The following is a 19,460-nucleotide window of genomic DNA, read 5'->3' as shown; positions in this document are numbered from 1 at the left end:
GATGTGAACATTCAGACAAGTTCTAGAATTATTCATCCTGTCTCTCTTATTCTGATTGAGCTTCTGTCATGAAGAATTGAACGTGTCTTATACCCAGTGTATTGGATTATGGAGGATATGCCTTTTCTTGAGACTTGAGTCCAACAATAGGTTGTAAATTGTTGGAGATCTGTACATTTTCTTAGGGTGTGTACACCTTTTGTGTAGTACATCTCTAATAAACTAACTAAATTTGTTTAGTTTTGTCTAACTAAAACACTACATATGTGGCAGGTTCTACATTTTGATCATCATAATTCAACAGACATAATAAACCAGTTGATATTTTAAATTTTTATTTGAACAGCAGCATTTTTCCATAGATGACATGACCTTGGAATATTCTGGGAATGTAATTGTTTTGCTGGTACAGTTGCATTTCATTAGTTAAAGGTACTTAAATTACTGCTTGTTTTCAAACAGCAGGAGTAGAAATATAATGCTCTAAGCAATTAACAGGCTATCAAAGTAATGAGAGATTTGATACTGAAGATGTTGAAGTATTTGCACTTTAACAGATTTTATATTGTTTTTTCATATTTGATAGATTTCTTCATGGTCAACTTACCCCATTTGGGGAAGGATAGTTTATTTAATGTGCTAATTTTCTATGACAATTTGCTACTTTAATCTTTGTAATTTAATTAACAGGTAGTAGCCAAAAAATATATAGCAGGTATTACTATTTCATTCAAGCAATATAGCTGTGTAAATAAGATAAGGGACTTAGAAACACAGTTGGGACTGAAAGTTTTTAATCTCTTCCTTTTCTCATATTAAATTATTTTGAAACACTTAAAGGGAAAATAATTTTGACTGTTACTGCAAAAGATCTTGATCTTTCATTATCTCAGTCCTTAGAAAGGGGGCTAGATAACACATGCTTAGATTTTAATTTGTTCTTTATTGCTGTAATAGCACAATTACACGCTTAAGTCTAATTAGCACGTTTGCAAAATTGTTTTGGTCTTGTTCTTCTCGTTCTTCATTTAACAAGCAAAGAGTTACTTATATTTCCTTCAGTTTTTACTCCTGCCTCCAGTGAAGTCAGCAACAGAGCCTTCTTTTGCTAGTACCAGAATAGGCCTGCACAGGTTTCCTTGGTTATCCTGTGTTTTAGGGGTCTGGTAGCTATGGAGACCCATTTTGAGGGAAAAGAAAAAAATTATTCTGACACAAAACAAACGTTTTGTGTCATTAAAGTAGTGTTTTTAAACGTCCATTAAAGTAGTGTTTTCTTCTTGTCTAGGGGCCATAGTAATTTATTCATTTCTGTTTAAATTTATTCATAGTAATTTATTCACTTCTGACATTATCATCTAGTTTTCAGCTGGCTTGGGTTTTGCTTTTTTGAGGGTTAGTTAAGAGGTCTTTCTATCATAGTTTCGTGTGTAGTTCCAAGCCAGTAATGGCAAGAAATATATGAAGATATGGATTCTGTGCTGCCCTAGGAATCTTTCAAAATAAAGGAGACACAAATTATTTTGACAAAATTCTGCTAAGAATAGTTATGAAGACTGTCATTTGAAAGAAAATGTATGGATTAAAGTGTTTGTGTTCTCTTTTATTATATAGCCGCTTTTCACAGTCTGCCCTCAAAAAAGGATTTCATTCTATGTCCCATCTCACTTCTGTTACTGAAACTGACGAAAATGAAAGTGACAGTAATGGGGATATGAATCAAAATGGGAGACACTCAAATGCGGTAGATTATTCTCAGGTAATAATATTTCTATTTTTTAAACTTGACCTAGTTTTATATTACAAAGGAGAGGGAAAGATAAAATAAAACTATTTAGTACTGAAATACATGTTTTCAAAGACGTTGCAGAAAGCTTTTTCCTTTGCTATTTAACTAACTTCCCTTCCCTTTCCACTTTATAGTTATCTTGATGTGTATTGATTGGGAAATCTTTCTTAGTGCCTTTTCTTCAACTTTCTTTTTTATGGAAGTTCTATTGCTAACACTGTCTTGGTTTCACTGTTCAAAATCCTTCTGATAGTAGTATTTTAAGAAGATAATCTGCAGTGTTTTAAATAAATATTACTTTATATTATGAATAGTTTATTTTGACTGCAGAGCAAGATGTACCTAGGCATGTGACTAGAAAAATGTAAACTTTATTAACACGTCTAAAAATGGCATCCTATTTAAGACTGAATGGAAGGACTTCTAGGTAAGCCAGAAGCTTAGGCTTCCTGTGTAACTCTGTGAGGGAATGGCATTCCTCCAAACAGGTTCATTGGATGCAGCACTGACTACAAGCTGGCTCAAACCACCCAAGTCAACGCTAGTTACTAGGTAGAAGTCTCCACTTTAATTTTCCAAGATAGATAAGATTAATCTTACATAAGTTTAATGAAACATTACCAGGATCACTTTGGAAAGTTGTAATAACCGATTTTTGTAATTTTTTTTTGTTGTTTCTGTTTTTAAATGGAATGTGTATATGCTACCATAGTCGGCTTTTAGATAAATCTTTAAGAAAATTATCCTTCTAATATTTAAATTTTACATGCTTAACAGAGAAAAAATGATACTTTCAAAGTCTTTCTGAACAATACATTTCATGAAAAAGTATTTCATATAGGGAAATAGTGGGCAACATAGAGAAATAAAGAAACTCAATATGGCAGTGCCAACATCTCTTCATTTTCATTCTGACTGCAGCAAACACTACTCAGAAGACCATTTGATAGCATTTCTCTTTTGGCTTTGAATTTTTAAATTAATGGGAGGTAATTTTCTATGTAATTTTTGGAGTGTCAATTTATATTTCCTCTGCAGAGTACCCTCATACCATTTTTATATTTCAGATCTATATGTGTGCTGTGTGTTTAGATAATGTACATGTGTGGTTATCATTAGTGGATTTAATGATTTTAAAATAAGGCAATTCTGCAGTGAAGAAGAATGCTTTACAATAGAATATATCTATGACCTGTGATTCTGTGGTATATTTAGCTCTTCAGTATTTTGTGTGCATTTTATAAGCAATAGCCTAATTAGTACTTCAATAGTACTTTACCTTTAAAAGTATTTTTAATAATGGCATCATATAAAAATCCTTACAAAAAGTAGCAGGGTAAAAAGGAGCTGGAAGTATGTCTTGGTTTGGAACAAATTTGGAAGAAAACCTCTGAAATGAGGTACATCTAGAAACAAATTCAAGTGGCCCCTCCTCCCCACCAGTGTGGGAAATATTTCCTTGGAGAAAAGTGGAAAAACCTGTTTATTTTAACAAGCAAAGTATTCACAAATATGAAAAAAATTAATAATATTGAACAATGGAATCACTTGCTGTTCTGAAGAGATGGCAAATTAAGAAAGTCCTTTTTGCTGTCTGTAGCTCATCTTGCTCAGTCTCTTTTCAGTCTCTCCTGCTCTGGAACATGCTGTGTCCCAGGCCTCAGTGGGACACAGTGTGAGCTTCCAATATTTTTTCTAAATTTTCAGTCCAAAACCAGTTTGAACACTTCCAAAAAAAATCAAACCAAAACCATGCTACAGTGCAAAAAACCTCCCTGCTAGCAAAAAAATCTAACTAAAAGCAAAAATAAAGTTCTTTCTCACTGTCCATGCTGCAAACAACACACACCAAAAGAAAGAATGCGAACCAAGAAGTGCAATTTCTGCAAATTCTGTGCTTCTTCTCCCCCTTCTTCACTCTCAGAACCAATCTTAAAAGTGCAAAACCTAATATCCAACATAAACAGGACAGATGATTAGAAATAAAAGTCTCATAAAATCACATTAAATCAAAGTAGCATCTTATAGCATATAATAATTATTGTTTTCATTACTTCAGTCTGTAGGTGTAGAAATATAGATTTGGCTAGTTGCGAATTAATAGAAGTTTATGTGCTGGAAGCATCGAAGGAGTGTGAAACATCCCTTAGATTTTCTCCCCTAGTCCAAGAGTGTTTTAGAAGGATGATCTATTACAGTAGGACATGCAGTTAAGGAGACACAAGCACAAGTATGAAAATACATGATAAAACTGGAATGGTTGGAAGAAGACATGGATGTGATGTAGGCAGGGCAATCTGATTCAGACATGGAATGTAAGAAGTTATGAACAGCTAATTGACTTGCACATGAACTTTACTTTTGCCTCAATTTAAACTTCAGTTGAAAAATTCTATGCCTGTTAATAGCTATAGTATGCAAGGAGAACTTCATTTTTACAGATTAGAGAAGAAAGTGGTTTTTAACTTGGAGGGCAATCTCCTTTTTTTCACATATTAAATCTTTTCATCAACAAAATTATGTGGATACCTCTCACAAATACATAAAGGATGAGCTTGCTTTCTGTAGTTTTTAAACTTGAGATAATAATATATACTTTTTAAAAACAAATCAATTAGTGATTAAAAAAGCAAACACTGAAAGAGAAACTTTTTGATATCCCAAATTCACTTTATTATTACTAATTTTTAGAATTTTGTATTGCAACATACTGAATGCAAATAGCTTTGTCTCCATTTTAAACTGTGTGATTACTAGTCAGGAGACATCAGCTTTAAAACCTTTGATACAGATTTGGTAAATCTTTGGGATACAGCAGTTCTATGCTTTAAGCTGACTGAAATTCAATCACCTCTTGTGCCAGATGCTCAACAAGTTTAAATTGGCATATTTCAATTCTCTCTAATGTAAACTGCATGAAGTAACTTTACTGAATATCTGATTCACTGTTCCTAAGGTCTGTTGTCACAGAAACAGAGACGAATGATACATGAAAGACAAAATTCTAGGAGCTAGATGTACCTTCTTTGAAAAATATGAAGTTGAAAGACATGCCATTATCCCTCATGTCCTCAAAGTATTCATGCTGAAATATAGAAATGCTTCATTATTGAATTTTTCAAATTTTTTTTTTCTCTGACTTTCCCATTCACTGATTTTACAGTCCTGGTAGCATTTGGATTTGCACTAGGGAAAAATATTTTAAAATAGCTAATTTTGGCAGTTAAATTGATCTTGAATCACTGTTCTTAAGAAAATGCATTTTGTCAATTTTTTTTAAAAACTCCATAACATAGAGCCAAATTCTTATATGGAGAGGCTCTCTTTTATTCTTGTTCAATAGGAAGGTAAGTAATTTATAAGTGTAGCACACATTGAAATCCATGTGAAAGTATTTTGTGGCCAGGAAAAAAACAAAACTGTCATCATATATAAATTGCACAGTCTTGCAGATTTCTGCAACAGTAATTTTGTCAAACACTTCAGAGAAAAATATTATCCTGGAGTAGATAGATGTTTCCTTGTAGATCTGCCATTCAAAAGCCTACTTGAATATTCTTCATTGGGATGAATTTTTTGATAGAAGTTATCTCCAATTCCATTGAGAATAAAGCTCTATGTGTTCTGTTTGAGGAAATGCAAAGCAAGAAAACCAGAATATGTTTACCATCAGTATGTGCAATGGCTACTAGATATTTTAATATACTGACCTGATTGCTACGTTCATATGTCTTAAGCAGAACACTCATATTTCTCTTTGTGGCTACTTCAGTGTCAAGCTCCCTGGCAATGCTAATTTTTAACACAAAAGTGTTAGAGTCTCCAATCTGTCCCAGTGACACCATACAAAAAACTTGTTCTTCAATGCTCATGTTTCCTTCATGTTTTTTGATTCAGTCTGTCCATTATCTTCTTGTGTGTAACTGATACCATTTTATTTAATCTGCATGCTCTGTTGTGTGCTCTTTTCATGTTCCCCATAAATGTTACTGACTGTTGTGTCATAACAAGCTTTTACCTCTTTTCTCTCCAATCCTTCTTGTGTTGTATTTCCTAAGTGCTATGAATTGGTATTGAGTCACCAGGAGAGCTAGGTAAGAAATAAAACAAATCTATTTTCCTTACAAATGTTATCATTTTGTAAATTACTTCACCCTGCATGAAATGGAAATTCCCTGCTTATTATTTTCAGGGAAAAATTACACATGACATATAAGGCACATGAATGAGAAGAGAGACTTGAGAAGAGGAATTTAGACATTTGTAGTACACAGACACTTTAATGGGCCCACAATTACCTACTTGCACATGCATATTGGGCAGCTTCAACATTACAGACTGAGTAAAAGAGGTGCCAAATTTGTAATCCCGTATTTTTAAGCTATTTCTATATCTCAGTTTGTGTACAGCTTTGCAGATGTTTGCTCTTTTGTAACATTTCCTTTTTTCAAAACCCACCTCTGTTACCTACCCTCACATTACAGGTAAAATGAGAACTGATATTCCATTTAGTGAACACAGTGACTGAGGAATAAAAAAAAGGCTCCCCAAATGACTATAGATGCAAAACCCTTTGATGATATAACTCTCAGGTGAATGTCAAACCTTGAAATTTAATACAGGTTTAGATCTTAAGAAATATTTTTGGTCATCTTTGTCATTTTGAAGGAATTTAAATGGATTTTTTATCTTAAAGAAGTGTACCTGAAACTTTATTCCTTCACTTGCACTTATAGTTAGAAAGCTTATTTTTTTAAGAAGGCTGCTTTTTTCACAGAGTAACTGGTATGTTAAGTTTTGCCATGCATAATTTGTGCAATAGAAATGGCAACTGTTTTTATAAGAATATCAGATAAATTTTAAAACTTACTTTTTGTTAGATTTGAATAAAATAAAAATCTGGCTAGTGTTAGGAGGCTGAAAAATATGAATTGAAACCTTGAACATTACAAGATAGCTATAAATTTATGAATTACCATTATTTTTACAAATATGCATTAATGATTATGAAATTTAAGAGATGATCAATTGTATTTTTAAGTCATCTACAGATTTTTCATTCAGATTTGCCATTCATTGAAGGAAGAATAATTATTTCTCCTAGAATCTGTGTGCATCATTCCATGTTCACAGCTGGATCTAAGTATTTTCTGATTTATTTCTTTATAAGATACTGTGGCAGCAGAGCTGACTTTTCAGAAAATGCGCGTTCATTACGGAGGAAAAATGACTTTATTTTCTATTTCTGTGCCAATGTCTTAGGCACAGTACATGAAGCAATAGTATAAAAGAGTGAGAACTTTCTTGACACTCGTGTTGTCTCCAAGTCAGTGAAGATTAGGTAGATGAACACATCCTATACCATTGAAAAAGCAGGCAGCTTTTGACTGTATTATGCTTGTGCTCCAAAAACTGAGTAAATGAGCCTATGGGAGTCTCTACACAGCTGTGGTTAGACTGGTTTCACAGTTCAGACTGCATGAAGCTACTAAGAATCCAGATTTTCCAGGGCACCTTCTCCTTCTTTACTGCAAATTCTGTTGATGCCATTTTTGAGGATTTTCTGTATCTTTCCAGGCTTTCCTGCTGCCAGCTGTTAGTATTGACAAAGTAGCTCTATATTAAGCTGCCTCATGTCCATACTAGAAGTGTGGGTCATGTGTACTGTCCATGAGCAGTATATTGGGCAGAAAGTGCAAGACTTGTTGGACAGAGTTGCAGTCTCCAAGGCTTATATTGTAGATCTCGTACCTTTTATACTTTGGACATGCCCAGAATTTCTGAGAAGAAACTCAATAAATTGTACAGGTGACATGCATCTGTTTGGTAAGTCCTGTGACTCCCACAAGAAATTTGGCAACATTGGAATTTTGAAAGTTGTAGGCTCACATGGAGAAATATGACAGCTCTGTGTATGTGTACTTCTGAAGTAACATTTTAAAGGGAAGAGATAGTCCGTGTGATTTTTAGACCTGTATGCTGAGACATGACTCTCAATGGGACATGAGAAGGGATCACAGCTTGACTTCTTCTGAACAGTTGAGTGTACTGAGTTCTGCAAACAGGAGCTGAAGTACATGCAAGATGTGTCCTTTTCAGCTCATAGAAAAACAAAAAATTAATCTTTAAAAATAACTGCAAAACACAATATATTTCCATTACTAAATTCTTAACCCAAGTGTTAACAATTTCAGCAGTGTCTTATTTTTTCTCTTAATTGCTCTTAATTTTAGATCTGTCCCCAGCTTTGACTCATGAACATCCAAAAAACACAAAAGTCCATAACAGACTGAGAATAGAATTTCAGATTTGTGCTGTGCAAAAATGAGACTTCCAAATTTCCATAATAAACAATATTACAGTTAAATTATGTGCATTAAATTATTTGCCACTTCCAGCTTTGGGATAGAGACTCTTAAATCCGTAGTTTATTTGCTCAGCTCTTTCCTTTGTTAATTCAGACAATATGAAACACCTAAAATTTTGCCAGAGGTGAGATTCCTGAGCCTGTTCCCATGTCCTGAGCCCATAGAGATTTTGTAAAATGCTGCAGGGAGCCTTTTACTGGATCTAGAAATTAAAGTAGGAAACCATGAGGTTTTCCTCTAAGGAAGCATTCATGGGTCCCTTTACATAGTGTATGCAGGGTAGTCTGTAATAGGAGGGTTGAGGTAGACCTGTATTTCCAGCACAATCACCTTGTGCAAGGTTTAGGTACTGTTGTGACCTGCCATCCAGTCTAACTCAGACTGTCTAAATTATGTCTGTCTGCCCCTCAAAATATATTTCTTGATTGTACTGAAAAAGCATAAAAGCTCCAAGTCAGCACAGCTCCCACAGCTCTTCTTTGAATTGCAGAACAGAAAATCACTATGTATGTCCAGCTGCTGGCCTGGTCAGTGCCACCAGCTTCAGCATCAGCACCTTTAACACATGTGAAGATATATGAGGTGTATATGAGGAGTTTGGGTGGGGAGAAGGGTGACAAATCTGGGTAAAGGGAGACCTGGGATGAAAGGAAGGTTGGAAATTTGTTTGTAATAGCTTTTTTAGGCTTTAATATTTGCCTTTGAAAAAAAATTGAATTGGTTGTAGAACAGGAATATTAGTTCTTAGAATAAAACGTACTTTATTGTCAAAAACCAGTAATATCAAAGAACATTGTTTTAATAGTGAAGTGGTATATGAAACAGCTTTTATCTCCCATTGCAAATGACATGTACTTCTCTAGAAAACCATCAAAAAACATCAGTCTGTTGCTGATATGTATGTAGGTATTATGATGAAATTTGCTACTTTTATTTTTCTTTTAAAAACCCAGCCCAAACCCATGATGATAACTTACCAGTTTGTTTCTCTGTCTCTGGAAGGACTGCCCCAAAATCAGGTATTTTCTCTCACAAAATAATGCAAGATTATAATCACTATCATTACTTTTCCTTGTTTTGTTTTTTCACTGTATAGAAGACCAGTCCCTTGTTGCAACAAAATGCAGAGGTACTCAGTAAAGGTAAGTGTGTGTAAAGTTTATAGTCAGATTTTTACCATTCCCATGTTGTTTGGTGTCAGTGCTAATCCTCATGGACATATATCAGCAGTCTTACTTATTTATGGGTGTTGGTTTTACAGTAAAAGATTTCAAAGAACTGCTAATAGTATATATAATTACTTAAAATCTTTAGGTTTGTGTTCAAAAAAAATTCAAACACTTCTCATAAGTTACTCTCCAGAAACATACAGTAGATTTTGTACAGAGAGCTCTTTTTAAAGAACTGTGAATTATAGTATTTTCTTTTTTTTTTCCTGAAAAATTGCAAAAAAAGAACCAAAAACCAGCTTTCATTTTAATGTGTGTTCCTTTGAAATATGTCTTACATCACTATTTGAAGAGTATTCAAAATTTTTTCAAAACTAATACCACATTTTTTAAATTACTTTGAAAGCTTGAAGGATTTGGTCAGAAAAATAAGAGGCTCTTAAAAATAAGAGCACTGTGGTCATTTTACTAGAAGTCTAAGACCCGTGCTAACTTAAATTGAAGAGGAAGTCTCGATTTTTCAGCTTTCAGGTAGTTTTTCCATAGTTGAAAGAAAGGAAAAAGGCCTTTGGTGCATTTCTTTCAGTTCTTGAAAAATAGGTGCAAACTAATTTAGAGCCACACATTAGCTATGTGTGTATTGGTGATAATGAAATATTGCAAAGCACATTTATATATAAATTATGTATGTTTCTAATAGCTTTCTCATTTGTTATACCTTATGTTTGAATATTACCTCATCTTTTTTCCTCAGCAAGCATTCTAAATTAATAGCTGTTCAGTTCTTCTGTTCTCAGTTGTTGAGCTGTCTCAAAACTTCTTTTTGGGCCAGTTCAAAGATTTGCAGTAACTACTTATATGAATCTCAGAGAATAAATGTAGAGAAAGTTACATTACAACACAAAAAGTTATTGAGTGATTGCAAAACCTGGCTACGTGTTAATATTTTGGCATGAATCTGACATTAATTCTGATTTTCTGATGTGATTTAGTACAAATCTGTTTCTGTGTAGAAGTAGTTTGATTTGTGTGAGTAGCATCATAGAGGTACTAAGTATCAGAGGCAAGGCTAGGCCTTTGTGTCCTCCAAATTTCTCTATATTTTTTTCTGTGCGTTGTAAAATGCTGCCTCATTAGCCTTTCACTGAATAGAAGCTTTGGACAAGGGGATGTATTTTTCTTTATATAGATGAATTTAGGTTTGCTGAAATCATATGTATGTATACCTAACAAGCTGATTTTGAAGATTCTAGTGTGCAGTTCAATATGTGGTAGTTTATTGAGGCAAACTACTTAAGCAGCTGCAGATTCAAACCCTTAATTTCTGTATATAGTTGCTTCAGTCACCATTTGAGTTATTTAGGTTAGTGGGATAGCTTTTAGTTTTAAACTGTATGCATAATAACTGATGTATGCATAATTTTCTTGTAATTTTAGGGTAATTTTTAAGAATGATACTACTTTAAATTTCATATTGTCATTGTATTGGTTCTGTGTGTCTTTTTATCTTTGCAGAAGAACATGACAATATCAGTTTAGATACAAAACAAATGTCAGAAAGAGCTGATATGGATACGAAGAGCCAGACCGGGACTAAATCAAAGGATGAAACAGCATCAGAAAAGATTTCAGTTTCCAGGGAAACCTGGATTACCTTTGAAGACTTCTGTATTTGTTTTCAGTAAGGAATAGAGGGTTTGGGTTTTATTCCATACAATATACTGTATAACAATGGTAAAATTCAAAACATGGTTATATAAAAATTGCATCATCATAACAGGTCTTCTTTGTATAGCTATCCTGCCTTTCAGGGTGGCTTCAAGGTTACTCTTCAGACCATATGTACTGTCCCTGTTGACAGCTGAGGGTCTGTGGCTGCAGCCCTGCTCTGTGCCCTGGGTGTGTCCTCCAGAATACAGTGGAGAACACAACACCAGCTCCATAAAGCAGCTGTCAGACTGCAGCTGGGGTGGAAGATTGTAGGTCATGGAGTGTTGTGGCAATTAGGTGCTTTTACCACCCATGAGGCACTGGACAGGCACAGTCTGCATCAAGACAACGCAATTCTAAAGAAAAAAAATGTTGTTGAAATCTGTTGCCATCAGTATAGCTTTGCTTGATCAATTAGATGTTTTGTCTCACTCCCTTTTCACTATAGTTCCAAGGCATTTATGCCTCTGAAAACATAAAAAAGCTAGTGTACTTGTAGCATCATATCTTCAGCTTCTGTCTTTCAGATTTAAGGAGCCTGGTACAATACATATCCTTTAGATCCTTTAGAGAATATAAGATTGCTGAGGGAAGTAATTTTATCAGAGAAAATTCACCCAGTTCTTTTCTTGTTTGAATGTGTAACTGAGGTTTCTTTATGAAGCTTCTATTTTCATAAATAAGTGTTTAAATTCTACTGACTCTATAAAGAAGAATGTATAACTTTTACACCAGCCAGCAGTACAGGAAATTTAGGAATAAAAAGCCATAGATCAATTTAGACCTTGTTAAGATTTCCATGCTACTTTTAGGTAGTCCTAGGTCCAGGAAGATAGGACATTCAGAAAAAAAAAGTATCACAAGCAGTTTAATTTCCTTTAAAAGTCTTGGTCACATACAGAGAATGTGAAATAAGAACTTTCTACCTTATTAGCCAAATGTTAAAGTACTGTTGACCTTTTGTAGACCAATATTAATACTAATTAAGGCAAAAAACATTTGTCAGTTTCTTATCTCTAAATGAGTGAGAGTTTATTTTCACAGTCAACTGATAAAGTAGCTGTTAACAGAGCATCTTCATTGACCTTTGAAGAATTTATCCCTCAGAAAAAATTAGGCACCTAAGATTTTGATTTTACATGTCTGTTCAGTTGAAAGCTTTTCCTTCTCTGTCATGCCTACCACTCTAATACGCTGAAAATAAGAAGAATGTTCATAGTCCATATCACTTTGAGAAGTGAGGAATATTTCAGTCATTGTAGGAATTGATATGCCAGCAGTAGATCAGGATTTCTGTGAAGTTTCTGAGTAACAACAGCATTGATTCAGATCTGATTCCATCCTCAATTAAAGCTGAAGCCACTTATGCCTCCCTTGGTGAAATCAAAATCAGAAAAAATTGTAGTCAGGAACTATATAGCTTTCTGAAGGTCTGCAAACAGCACAGGACTGAAAAAAAACATTAATAAAATATATAAAACAGTCCATCTTTCAGTTATATTTTGTATAAAACTTCATTCCAGTAATTTTTATGTGGGTATGGATGTTTTAGAGTAATATTAGCATGTTACCATTTACAGGTTGAAAATAAACTAATTAGTGGGCTGACCTCCAATGGAAAAGTGTAGAAATGCAGCAAATATAAGAATTAATTTCAGCTGCTTTCTCTGGAGATTAAACTTATTCACCTTTATTATAACCAAAAGTGTTGAACCATTTTTGAGGAATCGCCGTGAGTCTGACTTGTGAAAGTAAAATAAATGTCTTGTGCTATGAAATAGGCATTTACCTAAACTATGTAATATCTGCTGATTATTTTCTTACAGTCATAAATATCTTATATTTCAATTTTATATTCTTCTTAGGAGGCTGTATGTTTTCCACAAGCCAAATATATATGCTTATAATTATCAGAAGACAAGTTTTACGGTAAATGACTGTATTGTGCTTTCTTTTTCTTTTTAAAGTCTTACATAATTAGATAATACATATAATCCTAAAGGATACTGGTAGAGCATACAGAACTGCTATTACTGAAAAATAATAATGCATTAAGATTATTGTAGTCAATACAAATGTATGTTTGCAAGAAAATATGTAGCATTATATATATGTGTTTAAGAAAAGGAAAAATGCTGTGGAAAGCTACTGCACAATAACAAAAAAATGGCTTATGTGAAGAAAAATGATAGTGAATCAGATCTCCAACACTCTTTATTTTGATTTAAAACTACCTCTTCACAATTTGATGCTTAAATTGAATTTAATGATGATCCAGCTACACAATCTGCTCTTCAATTCTCCTTCATCTTCCCCTGTTACCTAAAATCCAAACTGTGAGTATGTTTAGCATAACACTCCATTTTCTCTGTAAATGCTAAGTCTTTTTGCTATTTACAGCACCCTGCTGCGGGGATTTAGAAATACTCTCTAGTTACATTTGAATAATGGAATTTCTCTAAACCTGCCATTAGTTCATATTATCAGGAGGTTATTCAACATGCTTGAATGTCCTGTCCCAGCTCCTATTTTATAGTGTATCTGAAGTGTAATTGTAGAGTACAAAAATGTAAACTCCAGGCGTGAAGTTCATGTAAAATCCTGTACTGAGAAGATTAACTACATGGATTAATGCTCCATAATTGCAGTATACCTGCAATTTCCCACCTCTCTGTAATCACATCACAAGAAATTTTCCTAATGACTGCACTATATACTTTTGTAAGCCATAATCAGCATTAAGACTGTGTAAGCCTGTGTGCTCTTGTGCCAAAAAAACCCCTAACCCTTTGCTGTAAAACCATTTCAATTTCTAACATTGAAAGAGATTATATGTTTACAGTATTAGGTAAATTCTGTATCATGCTTATAAAAGAACATTTTCATATTATGATAGGAGGATATATATACCCAAAAAATGGATTTATATAGCTCTGGAATATCCAGGAAGACCTGTACTGTAATAGTTCTGAAGAAAGAAGCTCATTCACCATAAGATTTTGAAGAATTACCAGGAGCAATAGAATCATTCTATAGTTTCTAATATTGGCATAGGAATAATGTATTAAAGTTAAGAGAGAAAGATTTTGTCCTCATAGAGATTTGTAGGAGAAAAACCCCTTTGTAAGGGAGGATCACTCATATCTACAAATTCAAAGAGTACTTATTTCTTTTAAGTTTTCTGTAATTAATTAGAATCAGAAAGTTGCAGCAAAACCCAAAATTTTTGGTCTTCTGTTAATTATTGTTTGGCAGTTAAAAGTACTGCATTTTGGTACATATGACAGTATAATATAAAAGTAGATATATTCTCATGCAAAAAAAGTTCTGTTTCCTTTTATTTCTTAAGTGAACACTATTTTACATGCAGCATGAGTCTCTGGGCTTAAATGACTTGTTCTGAAATTTGGAAGTAGTGACAATTAATTGCTTACTTCCCATACCATACCTTAAGTCACCATATCTAAAATCTTACTCCTACTTTGATAAGGCCAGTTGGACAGCATTAAGTGCAAGTGAATGAACAAATGTCCATTTTTCTATACAGTCTTCTGATGAGGAAGTCTTCTATTATTTACTTGTGGACAGTGTGATGCCCATTGAAATGCTGGTTAGCTTTTCTGCGTTAGTACACTGGTATGTCACTGAAGGTAAGGCCAACACACAGAAGCACATGTCAGTGTTGTGTTTTCCCATTCTTGAATGTGCTGTTGTGTTTATCTATTGTTTAATTGGGCAGTTTGAAAGTTTAGCAATAGTTTGAAATAGTCAAATTGGTTTTAAGGAATACACTAATATTCAAGCCATGCTTGATCATTATTTCATTGATGATGAGAATTTTCATGAAAGAATCCCTTTTCTGTTTGTTATAATTTGCTGGAAGCTTTTCATCTGTATATTTCTGGAATGGATTTTCTTGTGTTTCTTGTGGTTTCTTTTCTACAAATTCCATTCTTGCAAGCTACTTTATGCCTTAGCTGATCACAATGCAGCAAAAACAGCAATATAACAAAAGTAATTTTCTGAAATTATTTTTAAACTGGTACACAATAAGCCCCAATCCAACCTTTAAGTTGGATTTTTCAAAACCTAACAACTTGAATGATTTAAATAATTCCTTGTATTTCATTAAAAACATAGAGTGGAATTCAGGAGAGTGATGGCATTTTATGATAGTTGGCTTAGGTTAATCAGATATTTAAACACTTGACATGGATGTAATTTAATGCATCTAGAGTGGAGTAGAGAGAACTAAAAGCATGCTTCAAAAAAGCAAACTGACCATTCTATTAAGATGATTAAACTGTAAGCTATACATGTAAATAAATAAAAATAATTATATTTATTTAATTAAATATTAAATAAATAGCCATATTTTTATGGCTATTTACTTAATTTTCATGTGGACAGAAAGGATTTGTTTGGACTTTTACAGCAGCCTTAGGTGATTTGGAAGATGCCTGATGTGATACCCTAAGCTTTTAATAAATACCTACTTTATTTCTTTAACACCATCTAGCCTCTGTTCTACATAGCCTCTCAAGGCATCAGATGTAAACATCTTAATAACACATTTTATAACCATTCTTTTCTAGCAAATAGTACAAATAAGCCATGCTTTGTACCACCGATGCATTTTAAGTGACTGGTTTTTTTTTGTGTTAGCAAAACCTAAATTAATATTTTAATGATTGTGAAGTAGGTGCAGATTCTGCACAGGTGTGTCTGAATTTTATTCACCCTCTCCATATTATGTGGGTAGTGTTTTGTTTTGTTTTGTTTTGTTTTCTTAACCTAGGTACTCAACAAGAATGTTCAACAGGTGTGCTGAGGGTTGAATATTTCTCTTGGAAATCTGTGGCTCCTGGAGAACTCGTGTTAAAAATGCAGACATCTGCAACCAAAGCTACTGTGGTAAATCTTCCTGTTGGGTATGTATGAGACTTCATTTCTGTCCTGACTCTTTAGTTAAGGCTTGAAATGATTGTTTACACAGTAACCCAGTGAAGTTTATTTTCTAAAACATAAGTTTTGGGAGTATAAGACTGGTTGATAGCTAGGATTTGGTAAGACTGCCAAATTACTGTGAATCTACCAATATTTTTATAACAATTCTGAGTTCTTTACTCTTACTTAGGACTATTTAACAAGAAAAATCATACTGACTTGCTAAAAAATATATTTAAATTCCTACAAATTCCTACTTAAAAGCATTTCTAACTAGAATGATTTGAAATATTCCCTGGAGTAGCAAGAAAAATGTAAGAATTAGCATTCTTAGTGGAACTGTAAAAGCATGATGCTACCATAGGAGGTTTCAATGGTTTTCTTGAAAAAGGATTTAAGAAACATGACAGGGGAAATTATTCATGAGGTCTTGCATATCTTACTTCCCATTCACATATTGCTTAATATGATTTTTTCTTTTTGCATGTAACTCTAAATATTCAGTGTGGGACATTGGCTGATTGTTTAAAATAAAGAAATAGATAAAAAGCAAGAGCCCTTGATATGTTATTTTCTGAAAACCCTTCCAGGGAAACCAGGAAAATGACATCTTCATGTCCTGCCATAAGCATAATATTCCTGCCTAACTAACTGAGGCCTTCTACTTTCCCAAAAAGAGAAAATCATCGGTTAAAATTCAAAGAGATGAAACAAAATGTATTTTTAAAAATTAAGTAAGATGTCAAATAAATAGGCATAGAAAGAAAGTACACAATAGGCAAAGAAAAAAATAGACAACTCTAGCATACTGAAATTAAGTCAGATCTTTAATAGAGGTCTTTAATTGATTTGATTCAGACTAAAGCTGGAATAGTTATTATTATGTTTATAGACTACATTCACATCTAGTTCTGGATTTACATGTATTTGCTCAGCGTAGTTCTAAGAGCTGTATCTCTCTGTACTGTAGGGGGGCCAAAAATGTGTATCTTTTTGCACCTGTAAATTTCAAAGCTAACAGAGATACCATCAACTCAAATTTATAAGCTTCCCGCCTTTGATCCTCTTTACTCCAGTGCGAGACAAAAGTCAGATTTAATTTACAAAAGGTGTGGGAGACAAATGGGCTTATTGAGCACTCCCCCATTTCATTCCAAAAGAGAAGTCACTTGGTAAGCATGGAAGGTGTTCTCTTCCCACTGTCTGTTAGTGGCTAAGGAGCCTTTAAATTTCAGTCAAAAGAAGATGTAATTAAAAACTACCAGTCTATCTGGGGGGCATGAACTCTCCTTTCTTGCTCTCATTGCTGAATCTCTGGTTAACATGTTGAAGCTGTGGCCTGGATAAGCTTCTTCACCTAAATACAATTCTGACAATGATATTACCAAATGCGTGAAAGAAAAACCTTAAGAATTGTTGCAATTTAAAAAAAAAAGTTGTTTGTTTGGGTTTTTTATTGATTTTAGGCGACACATCCTGCTCTTCACAGTAACTTGTCCCTTAGGGCACCACATTCAGCTGTGTACCATGGTGCCATGTGTCTTTGGAGAAGAGGATGCTGTGATGCCAGCTCTTCAGAAGGTGTGCATAATGACTAATCAAACATTGTGATAACAGTTTTTCTGACTACTAATTAAAGTGAAGTAGTATTGGATTTCCATTTAGAGTTATTATATTCAATGGTATAGTATTAATTTTAATATGAAATTGGTAAGGGCAAAAAAAATATGTGTTTTACAGCACAATAGGTACTGGATGTATAGTGCAAAAATTATTTTACATAAATATGTAAGTTAAAATGGGGTAGTATTGTGGTTTACATAGAAGTGCAGCATAAAATATGAAAAATGCTTTTGTTGAAATATATATGTCAGGGTAGGTATAACTCACTCTTTGAGGCATGTCATAAAATACATGTATAAATATTAATTAGTATTAAAAAGTACCTGCCTATTTAAATATAACCTCACAACAGTGAAGTATGTTTGGTCCCATGAGATCACATATTACTCACCAGGTCTGAAAGCAGCTTTTATATGTAAAATGAGTCATTTAATCAAACAACTTTTCATAGCTGAGATAAAAGGCCCAGGGGAGAAATCACTACAGCTTTTGTTCTTCATTGTCCATAATCCAGACACCACTGTCATCCATATTTTCAAGGTTTCTCTAGCAAGCAGTAGGCCCAAATATTTGTTGAAGACCCTGAGGGGAGGGAATATATTTTCTAGAGAACATTTGTGCCAAAATGTTTTAAAAGGTGAGTGTAACAGCAAATTTACATAGCAGTATAGATTCTGGGTCCTAATAATAGATCCTAAAACAGCTTGTGCAAATCTATCATATTTATTGTGATAAAAAAGTTGAAAAATAAGAAGTTGGATCATTAAAAATATCTTGTGGCTGTATTATCTCCTTGCCTTCAATTTTTGGATGAAAAGGTATTTCTCATCAAGAAAATAAAGCAGAATTTTATCCTTGGGTTTTTCCTGTACTTTTTTTTGAAGCAGCTTCTTTGCAGGCTGTCATTTGCAGGAGTGTTCACATTCTTGCACAGAAATCCTGATGAAGATTATTGATACTTTAGGCAGCATGTATTTGATCATTGCTTTCAGCAGGATACTAATGATAATTTGTCCTTCCATAACAGAAGATGCAGAGCACTTCAACTGACACTATTATCACTGCAGTAGAAAGTCTCTATTTGGGTCTTATTTTTGATTAAATTTCCTAGGACTAATGATAAAGGAAAAACAAAACAATGAATAGATATATCTTATGGTGCCTGTTATTTATTTCACTCGCTAAAATCAGTGAGAAATTGATATGCTTTTGAGTATCAGAGACATAATTGATTTACAGTTTATAATATTAAGAACAACTGAATGAATTCCAAAAGTTTTGTAATTCATCAGAGAAAAAAATGCTTGTCTTCTGTCATGGCCCAGAATGAAAACCAAAGAAAATCTTAAAATCTAACAATGGTTGGTTTATTCTCTTTCCTCAGGAGAGCTCTCGATTTATAGAACAGGGTACAGCTATACTGAGAGCTGTTGGAAATGTGATAAATAATTACAGCAGTAAGGATGAGCTTCCTAAAGCCTTGAAGGAATTGGAAGTAGCTTATTGTCCTCCTGGCCTCCAGGATGCTAAAAGAGCTGAAGAAAATATCAAGGTGAGCAAATAATTTGAACAAGTGCATATCTGAAAGCTACAGAAGCTGGATAACTGCTTAATGTTGTCATTACCCTCTTCAAAACAATGCCTGTGCACTTGGCAAGGACCACCTGCATACTGTGAATGTGGCATTCATTATAAAGAGTAAGCCCAAATTACATAACTTGCAACTGTATGATAATTATCTTTTTTTAAGACGAGAAACTTCAATGTGCACAGAGTAGCACATTCTAAATAGAGTCTATTTTTTGTTGATCTAGTTTAGCATACTTTGGGGCAGAAAGGATTAGCTGTGTTTAT

General features: G+C 33.7%; 1 protein-coding gene across 1 annotated transcript in view; it reads left to right on the top strand.

The window, feature by feature from the left end:
* ADGB (androglobin) overlaps nucleotides 1–19,460 on the top strand; it is a 99,689-nt gene that overhangs the window by 40,054 nt on the left and 40,175 nt on the right. The window contains exons 12-19 of the mRNA XM_066546830.1: nucleotides 1,615–1,759; nucleotides 9,254–9,299; nucleotides 10,842–11,007; nucleotides 12,902–12,965; nucleotides 14,584–14,686; nucleotides 15,835–15,967; nucleotides 17,450–17,564; nucleotides 18,991–19,158. Coding sequence (XP_066402927.1) covers nucleotides 1,615–1,759; nucleotides 9,254–9,299; nucleotides 10,842–11,007; nucleotides 12,902–12,965; nucleotides 14,584–14,686; nucleotides 15,835–15,967; nucleotides 17,450–17,564; nucleotides 18,991–19,158 — 940 coding nt within the window. The remainder of the gene's footprint in view (nucleotides 1–1,614; nucleotides 1,760–9,253; nucleotides 9,300–10,841; nucleotides 11,008–12,901; nucleotides 12,966–14,583; nucleotides 14,687–15,834; nucleotides 15,968–17,449; nucleotides 17,565–18,990; nucleotides 19,159–19,460) is intronic.

This window comes from Molothrus aeneus, chromosome 3, assembly GCF_037042795.1.
Source record: "Molothrus aeneus isolate 106 chromosome 3, BPBGC_Maene_1.0, whole genome shotgun sequence".
Taxonomy (NCBI): Eukaryota; Metazoa; Chordata; class Aves; order Passeriformes; family Icteridae; genus Molothrus; species Molothrus aeneus.
The sequence above is the reverse complement of the archived record's forward strand: the minus strand, read 5'-3'. Positions and strand labels throughout refer to the sequence as shown.